We start from the raw sequence: 9,256 nt of genomic DNA on the forward strand, positions 1-9,256 counted from the left end.
CGGGGTTGCTGTGGCACCCTCGCAGTACCAGGCCTGGGCGGAGCCCTCAGCCCTCTCCCCAGACACTCCCACAAGGACAAACACCATGCCTGAGCACGGTAGCCACTCCCTGGACCAGCAGGGGAGTCGGCCACTGCTGTGCTCCCCGGAGTCTCAAATCCAGACGGAGGTGCAGTCGCCAAATGTGGGGAGAATATAGCCCTGCCTCCCTAGTGATCAGAGATGTGCAGGTTCTTAGGGCTCAATTTCAGTTGCTCATCCAATTACTAAAGGTAGAAGGAACTGCAGGAGAGGAGGGTGTGAAGACCCAGTGGTCTTAGGAAGTGGATAATAAAAGAACATTTCCCGAAAGCAACTCAGTGGTGTTGACCAAGAGCTCTGAAAACGTTTGCACACCCTTTGCTCAGGATATTCCACTTCTGATGGCCTAGCCTAAGAATAAAGGACACACTCCAGTAATAATATGCCTTGCAAGGTTCTTTAACACACATTCTGTGGTCTACAGTTGGAGAATGTTTGAATCAATTAGGGTATGTTCATACGATGGGATATTGTCCAGGCATTAAAAATGAAGCATCTGAAAAGGTTTTAAGACGTGGAAAGTTTAGACCCAACCTCACACTCTTTCTCCAGACCAGACTTAGATCACCCAACCTTGACAGAGGGACCCTTACACCCTGCCAGGATGCCCTGGCCTCCCCTTCTCCAGGGCCCTGGGCCAATCAAGGCCTTGCATTCCCCTGGCCACAGCGATTGGCTCAGGCAGGGTCAGGTGACCCAGGCAGGACCAATGAAATGCCATGAGACCTCTATGGGACTTCCTGGACAGGACTGCTCTTCCCCACGGGGAGTGATGGGGAGTGATGCTGCAGCCCAACTGGCCGATCTGTGGAGATGGAGCACGATGCCCAGGCAGCGGAAGGGAGAGCTAAGAGGGGAATCGCCATGACGTTGCACACCCTTGAGCTCAGGCCATGCCTGGGCTGAATTTTCCAGCTTTCACATGCCCTTTTGCTGCAGCCTATTTGGATTCCCCTTTACTGCAACATGCAACAGAAGGAACAGTGAGTAAAACGAAGGAACACACCTCTCTCTTCCATGCTCGTGCACACCAAACCCAGACACCCCAAATGCCTCTGTGTGTAGTCGAGGCAGAAATCACCAACACTGTTCTGAAGCCTCTTGAGTTCTTTGCCAGTCTTTCCTTTGTCCAGGAGTAGAGTTGTAAGATCACCATAAATCGGGTCTTTGAATAATGGCATGGACGGACTTCCCTGGAAAATACAGATGAATGACTAAAAAGTACACTATCTGGGGGAGGTGGGAGGGAGAGAAGGAGGGCGTAGAACCGTCTTGGGAAGCTCAATCAAGGCTGTCCTCCCTGAGGCCCCAGCATTGAAGAGCCACTGCTCATGGAGCGGGCGGGGGCTCCTTCTGCAGGAGGGCCCTGGATCATCTGGAAAAATCAGAACAAGACCTAGACCTTGTAAGACCCAGTGTCAGGGAGATCTGTTCACACAGACCCATTTGTGTGGGAAGGTAACGAGGCCCCTGAAATCAAATCGCCTTGAAGATGATGACCCAGGCTCACTCTAAGAACCCAGGGATCTGGGAGGGAGGCAGGTGGGAATCTGGAAGGCAACCACCACGGCTGCCTCCTCCCTCCTCCTGGCCACCTGCCACAGGGCCATGTCTTCAGAACAGGTGGGCATGGAATGCACCTAAAAAACAGTGACCTTGGTGCCCCAGTGGGGGTAGGGGCTGCATCACAGAGACCTGGGAAGAAATCCAGAGAAGCTGGAGCAAGCAGGCAGCTGTGTGCCAGCAGCAGGTGAGTGCACAGGGCCATGTCCCCAGCTGAGGGACCTGCCGGGACTCCGCTTTCCCAAACTCTGAAGCCGATTGACCCCTTCCCACCCCCACCTCCTTGAAGCCCTTGGATGATCCAGGAAGGGGCTACCCCAAGAGGGAAAGACTTCCCGATACCAGTAGATCAGGCCCCAGTGGGTCACTGAAAACACTGCAGGAGATGAGGGAATACTGGAGCCCCATGTTTGTGGAGGAGGTAATTCCAGAAACATGCATGCCCCAGGAATGTTGCTGCCGCAGCTGCAGGGGGCACCGTGCATGCCAGAGCCGCAAGGCCAGCCTCCTGGTGGCCGGCTTGTCCAGCCGAATGCAGGAACCCTGATTTTAAACAGGTCCACGGTCCTCTACCTGAGAGTCCCAGATCCAAAATCATCGGAAAATCCATAGTCTCTTTAACTCCTTTCATGGCATTAAAACTGCACCTGAATGCACAATTGTGTCTATTTGTTTCACTGCAGAAATAGGGATGTGTTTGATTACAAGGTATCACTTCCACCTCCAGTGGGGTGCGACAATATACATGCCGATATTAAATTTCCCAAATCTGGAACTTCCTGAATTCCAAACACTCCTGGCCATGGGGTCTCAGTCAAGGGTGCATCTCAAAATCGTAACCGCAGGCATCACTGGGCAACAGAATTTGTAGTTATTTCCTTCTTTATAATGTCCTGCAGTTTCCAGAGTTTCCCCACAGTCAGGTACTGTTCTGTTCCACTTTTAAAGTATCAGGTAGCAGCCCCTCAGCCCTTCTGAGGCCTCCAGGTGGCCCTCCTGCCATCCCCCTTGCCAGCCTCTTGATTGTGACATGCATGTCAGCTGCCCCCAGCCCCTCCCAGCCCGCTCCCAGCTCTGCTCGCTGCGGCTCCGCGTCCTGGGGGTCCCCAGCTTTGCACTGGTCATCTGTGCCCTTGCTCTGAGCTGGCTCAACGCCCAGCCCGCTTCCTGCCCCCTCTCCAGGCAGCGTTTTGGAAGCTGCACCCCTGCCCGGGAGTGGCCCCGAAGGATGGGGACAGCAAGCTCTGTGTAGGGCCTGCCACTCCGGGTCTCCTGGCTTCACCCTTCCCCTACTAGGGATGGGGAAAACTAAAGCTGGGCTCGCACGTGGGCTTGCTGCCTGCCGTGGCCCTCCTCGAACTTTCTGCACTAGCGCTGCTCATGGCAGCCCCTCCCCAGGAGGACACCCCGTGCAGACGACATCACCTTCAACCCCCACAGAGCCAAGCACCAGCATTCTTTGCTTTGGTCAGAGCCACGCTGGGCAGAAATGGACAGAGCCTGAGCATGGCTATCTAAGAGTGTCCGCTCTCAAAAGAACACACTCCCTGGGGCTGGCGGGCCCCTCCCTACCTGGGCACAGTGCCCCCAGGTGTGGGGGGGGTCCTGCCGGGGCTCCAGAAGGCAGCACCCTGCTCCTTCCCCTCTGCTTCTCTGACCACGCCCACTGACAAGTGTGGTCCAGGGAGCAGGGACCTCTGTGCAGACAAGGTCTGCAGACCTTCTGGGATGCAGGGCCCGATTTGTGGGGACAGGGCAGACTGGGGTGCTCAGAGCTTCCTCCACCAGCTCTAAGTCCAGCCAGGCCCAGGGGCAGAGCTGGGGCTGCAGCAAACCATCCGGCTGGCTGCCCCACGGGGACCACCCCAAAGTTCTGAGCCCATCATCCCTTTTAATCGTTACAACCATCTTCTGAGATAAATACGACGAGCTCCCGTTTCCAGAGGCCGCCACAAGCTGGGAGAGGTCCGGGGAGTTCGTTGCTCAGGGGTGAGTAAGGGCGCTGGGGTTTGAGCCTGCCTAGCCGGAATCTGGAGTCTCTGTCCCCAGATCTAATGAGATGCGTCCCACGTCCCCACAGGGCCCAGGCCCGTTTTACAAATGAGGAAACTGAGGCACGTGGCAGCAGGACCTGATTCCACATCCAGCAGGCGCCCGCGCCACTGAGTGCTTGGGGTGCTGCGTTCTCATTCGCAGACTCTGTGGGTTCCGGTTGTAGCCCGGGTTCTTTAGGTTTCCACGGCCCAGGGGCATATATCACCCCCCCTCCCAAGATTGCTCAGAAGAGAGCTGGCAAGGAAATGAGAAGGAGGCCTAATTAGGGGGCGATAACCCCCCGAGAAGGCGGTTCCTCCCGGCGGCCTTGCCACCAGCCCCGCGCTCCCAGATGTTTACGGAGCCTTCATTAACGCCGAGCGCGGCGAGATGAGGGGTCGAGGTGGCGTCCAGGCCGGAGCAGCGCGAGAGGGGGACGGCGGCCCCGAGCCTGTGCAGCCAGCGGCCGGCGGGGGGCGCGGGGCTGCCGCGGGGCTCCTGCCGCTGCCCGCTACGGCGCCGCCCGAGATGAGCCGCGGGGCGCTCCGGGCGCTGCCCGCGCTGGCCCTCCTGGCCTGCTGCGTGAGGGGGAAGCCGCTCGGGGGCTGGGCGCGGGCGCCCGCGGGGGCGCAGGCCCAGGACGAGGGCGCCTTCCACACGAAGGTGTTCCTGGAGAACCTGAGGGCCGATTTCCTGCGCGGCCTCAACCTGAGCGGGGCGCCTGCGCAGGGCAAGGCCCGCGTGGAGCCCCCGCAGTACATGCTGGAGCTGTACAACAGGTACACCAGCGACAGGCCGGCCGCGCCCGCCTCCAACGTCGTGCGGAGCTTCAGCCTGGAAGGCACGGGGCGGGCGCGGGGTCTAGGGGGCGCGGGCGAGCCGGGGGGATGTCAGCCCCAGGTGAACAAGGCTTAACGGTGTTCTCCAATTCGCCAGGTACTTTCAAAGCCTCGCTAGCCAGGAGCAGTGCATAGCAGAGCACGTTTCCACCGGGGCACGCGGTTCCGTGGGACACAGCTGACCCACCCTCTCCTTCCCAGGGCCCAGCGCCACACACGGGGGCTGCGGGATGCAGGCTCGTTCTCCAGTCCTTTCCAGTCCTTTCCACTCCCTCCCTCCCCTCCTTTCCCCTTCCTTTCTCTTCCCTTCCCTTCCCTTCCTCTCCCTTCCCCCTTCCCCACCACACTCAGTCCCCTCCTTTCCCCCTTCTCCTTCCTCCCTTCCCTTCCTCCCTCTTCCCTTCTTCCCCATCCTCTCCCTCCCCTCCCCTTCCCTTTCTCCGTTTTCCCTCCCCTCCCCTCCTCCCCATTCTCTCCCACCCTTTCCTTCCCTCCCCTCTTCCCCCTTTCTCTCCCCTCCCCTTCCTTTCCCCCTCTTCTCCTCCCTCCCCTCGCTTCCTCCCCTCCCCTTCCCTCCCCCTCCTTCCCCCTTTTCTTCCCTCCCTTCCCCTACCTTCCCCTTCCCATTTCCCTCACTCCCCTCCCCTCCTTTTCCCCCTCTTCTCCTCCCTCCCTCTCCTTCTCCTCTCCTCTTTCCCCACCATTCCTATGGAGAAACACAGCTTATTGAGTCCCCAACTAACCAGCCTATTTCTAAACTTTGAAAGTGTCTATTTCTCCCTCAGGAAAACGTTTTTGAAGTTTAGGTAAAATCCTTTAAATGAGAAACCTTGGCAAAAAACTAATTTAGGTTCAAAATAAGTTCCTAGGAAGACTAGAAGATAGTGGATGTTCGCTTCTGGTCAATGCAGTTAACTACTGCACTGGCAGCCCAGTGGGGTGAAATGGTTTGCTGGAGGAGGGGCCAAGGCTCGCATGTGCTGAGGGGCCTTGCCCGAGGTCAGGTCAGGGGCTTGGTGCCCACTCAGGCCCACTGTCCACACAGGGCAGCTTTCCCTCCACTGCCATGGTCTCCCAGAACCCCCAGGCACTGATTGCCCCTGCCCCTGGGCTTGAGCCAAGGTTCTGCAAGCAGGCAAGGGCTTGGCAAGGTGCCACGGGCTGGCAAGATCCACCTCAGCCTGCCGGACTTGTGCCCATCCGGCAGCATGGTCATACACCTGCCTGGTGGAGCCCGACGTCCCAGTTGTCCAAAGGAAGAAATCTCTGGGCTTAGGTAAACTCTCTTGGTTTTTAAACAAATGCAGTCAGCAGATTCCCCCGACGCTGCCGCCAGCGTTGCGCCAGACCCCGGGGCTCAGCCATGAGCCCCACTTTGGGGCGAGGCCAGGCTTCTCTGGCTTCCTTCCACCAAGTCCCCTGAAGCTGCATCCGGCAACCTGGGGCCACCTCAGTGACCCCACCAGAGCAGAGCACCAGCCACTGCGTCGCCTGTGGCTGGATCCCAGCCCGGCAGTGGCCAGCACAGCATGGGTGGGGATTTAGCTTCTCTTCAGGTGGGTGCAGGGCTTGGGGAGTGCAGAGAACTGTTTCCCTCATGTCTGCCCGCCGACCCAAAGCCACTTCCAAGGACTGTCAAAGCACCCACACAGTTCAGCTCGCACTACGCAAACAGGCAGTGGCCGGGCACAGCCCATGGGAGCCCACGTGGGGCTTCTGGCTGGGAGAGAGGACCACGAGGGCAGGAGTGGGAGGCTGGGGGGGAGGGGGAGGGACAGAAACGCTGACTGAGTGGCCAGGTGGAGTCAGGGTAAGCTTCATGTGGCTCCTCACTAACTGGGGAGGGAGGGAAAATGAGCCTCATTCCACACAGGAGGAAACTGAGGCACAAAAACATCTGGGACGTCTCCAAGGTCATAGGCCCAGTAAGGAGCAGAATCACAGTTTCAAGATTTCAGTCTGCCAGATGCCAGGCCTCCCAGGTTTTCACAGCAGTGCAGGGTCCCCACACCTGTGGTCACCGAGCTGGGGCTCAGAAAATGAAACTGCTCTTCCCTCTTGATGCTCGAGCCAGGGCGCAACAGAATTTGCCCGTGGCTGTGCGTCACCCCGGGAGATGCAGGAAATTGAGACAGTTTTGCTGCTAAAGGGAAAGCCCCATTTTTGCCTGAAATAGCAACAGAGTTGAAGCCAAGTTTTTATGCCCCCTTAAAACACTATGAAAATCATGCCTTTCACTTGGCTTGGAAGATGGCATTCCAAGTGATCTCTAAAACCATTTTAGGTGTTCAGACACCCAAGGTCCTAAGGTTGGGATTCCCACGTCCTCATCCCAGAGTCCTTGCTTTAAAATCACACTCAGGTCTTCACTCTAAGGCTGACAGTGTTTTGTTTTTCTTTTTTTGCTTATTTGCTTATTTTATAATTTTTTTAAAAATAAGGACATAAGTTTATGGGATACAGATAAGGACATTTAAATCCCTAGGATTTAAGGTGATTTAAAGTGAGAAGAGCACACTTAGGCAGTTAAATATTCTGAACCACCATTTCCACATCTGTAAAACTGGAATAATTAGGCCCCCTCAGGGTCGGAGTGAAAATGAAACAGACATATATTTGGCAAAGCTCCTCATTCAGTGCTGCCTAATGGATGCTCATAAACAGTAGGAACTCTCCCCCCCAATTTGAGGCATCTTCTGCCTCCTTCTTGGGAAGGCCCTGTGTGTTCCTTTAAAAAGAAACACAGATCCCCGGTGCCACTGATAAGAATAGAAGCGGTCACAGAAGAACACACAGTGAATGGACACAGAGAGCAGACAACTGGGGGGTAGGGGAGAAATAAAAAATAAATAAATCTTTAAAAATAAATGAAAAAGTACTCTTAGAGGCTTATGTGACATCAAATCAGGATTTAATAGGGACAAAAATGTCACCGAGAGCCCCACTCACCAGCGCTCTGAGTCGCGGCCCAGCAGGAGGCCCATCATGGTGTATTTGCATTTCAGGTGCCATCTCCACTACCTCCATGGAAGACACGCCCTTCCAGAAGCACGTCTTGCTCTTCAACATCTCCATGCCCAGGCACAAGCAGATCGCCCGGGCCGAGCTCTGGCTCCACGTGTCCTGCCATGGCCCCACGGACACCTCTCGAGAACTGAAAAGAAACGTGGTGATTTACGACATCCTGGACCGGGCTGACTCTGGGGATGGCTCGGCAGAAACCAAGACCTTCCTGGTGTCCCAGGACATCCGGGGTGAGGGCTGGGAGAGCTTCGAGGTCTCCAGTGTGGTGAAGTGGTTGCTCAGGGCAGACGCCTCAAAGAGCAAAAACAAACTGGAAGTGAGGGTTGAGAGCCCCCGGAAGGGCTGTGATGGGCTGGACATCGCTGTGCCCCCGGGCTCTAGAAACCTGCCCTTCTTTGCTGTCTTCTCCAATGACTGCAGCAACGGGTCCAAGGAGACCAGGCTGGAGCTCAGGGAGATGATCGGCCATGAGCAGGAGGACGTGCTCAAGCGCTTGTCCAAGGGCAGCCCGGCTGGTGAGGGTGAGACGGGGGGTCATGTGGCTGCACTATTGTCCTCGGCCAGGCACAAAAGGGGCACCGGGGCACACAGCCACTGCCAGAGGTCCTCACTGTGTGTGAACTTTGAGGACATTGGCTGGGACAGCTGGATCATCGCGCCCAAGGAATACGACACCTACTAGTGCAAGGGTGGCTACTTCTTTCTGCTCACCAATGATGTGACCCCGACCAAGCACGCCATCATGCAGACGCTGACACACCTCAAGTACCCCATGAAGGTGCGCAAGGCCTGCTGCATGCCCACCAAGCTCAGCCCCAACTCCGTCCTCTACAAGGATGACATGGGGGTCCCCACCCTCAAGTACCACTATGAAGGCATGAGCGTGGCCAAGTGTTGGTGCAGGTAGTACCCGTCTATGCCACCAGCCTTCTTCCAGTGGACTGGGGAGGGAAATGGGCAGGGGAGCCCCCATGATGCCTGGGCACCGAGAGGCAAGGACTCCCTGGAAAAGGAGAGGGGCTGCCTCATCTTCCAGGCAGAGGCCCGGCCTCCCTCCCACCCCCCATGCACAGAAGTATACACTGCCGAGTTCAGTCACAGGGGAAGAAGAGGGTGAGAGGACATGGGCAGACATGGTGAGAAGGGGAAGGCCTGGAAGGGCCTCTGGGGTGCAAGGGGAGATGATGGAAAGGGGGCAGGAGAAAAATAATACCGAGTTGGCTGAAAATTGAACTGCAACGAGCCAGCAGAGGTGAAACATGAGAGGGGATGTGTGTGGAAATTAAAGGCTTTGACGAAGAAGGGGCATCTTCTCATAACCTCAGGGAGTGAAGGAGAGAGGCAGGGGCCATGTGCTCCACCTGCAGAATCTCACCTATTCCCCACAGCCCAATGAGCCCGGCCTCGCCACCCCCAACCTATAGATGCAGAAACCGAGTCTTAACACAGGTGACAAAGCCTCTGTCTGTGGCACGAATCCCACCCAGGCCATCTCCAGGGCACCGCTGTCACCAGCAAGTCACCCTATAGAGAAAGAATAAGTGGACACATGCCAGCCGAGCATGCCAGGCAAGGCAAGCTGCCACCTGGGTGGAGCATGCCATCCTGGCTGGTTCGCTCATTACGTCTAGGGTATAATCTGACTGCTTCATGCTGAGCTGACTCAATGGCTGAATATTTCTTGCTTGTTTGTTCCACTATCAATGAAAACCAAT

General features: G+C 56.6%; 1 protein-coding gene across 1 annotated transcript; it reads left to right on the forward strand.

Annotated features, from left to right (window-relative positions):
• The first annotated feature begins 4,206 nt into the window (after window positions 1-4,206).
• LOC101413348 (growth/differentiation factor 2-like) lies at window positions 4,207-8,448 on the forward strand. The gene is given in 2 exon segments (XM_058299646.1): window positions 4,207-4,519; window positions 7,523-8,448. Coding segments are annotated over 2 exon segments (1,239 nt in total).
• Window positions 8,449-9,256: the final 808 nt, after the last annotated feature.

Source organism: Dasypus novemcinctus, chromosome 6 (assembly GCF_030445035.2).
Source record: "Dasypus novemcinctus isolate mDasNov1 chromosome 6, mDasNov1.1.hap2, whole genome shotgun sequence".
NCBI lineage: Eukaryota > Metazoa > Chordata > Mammalia > Cingulata > Dasypodidae > Dasypus > Dasypus novemcinctus.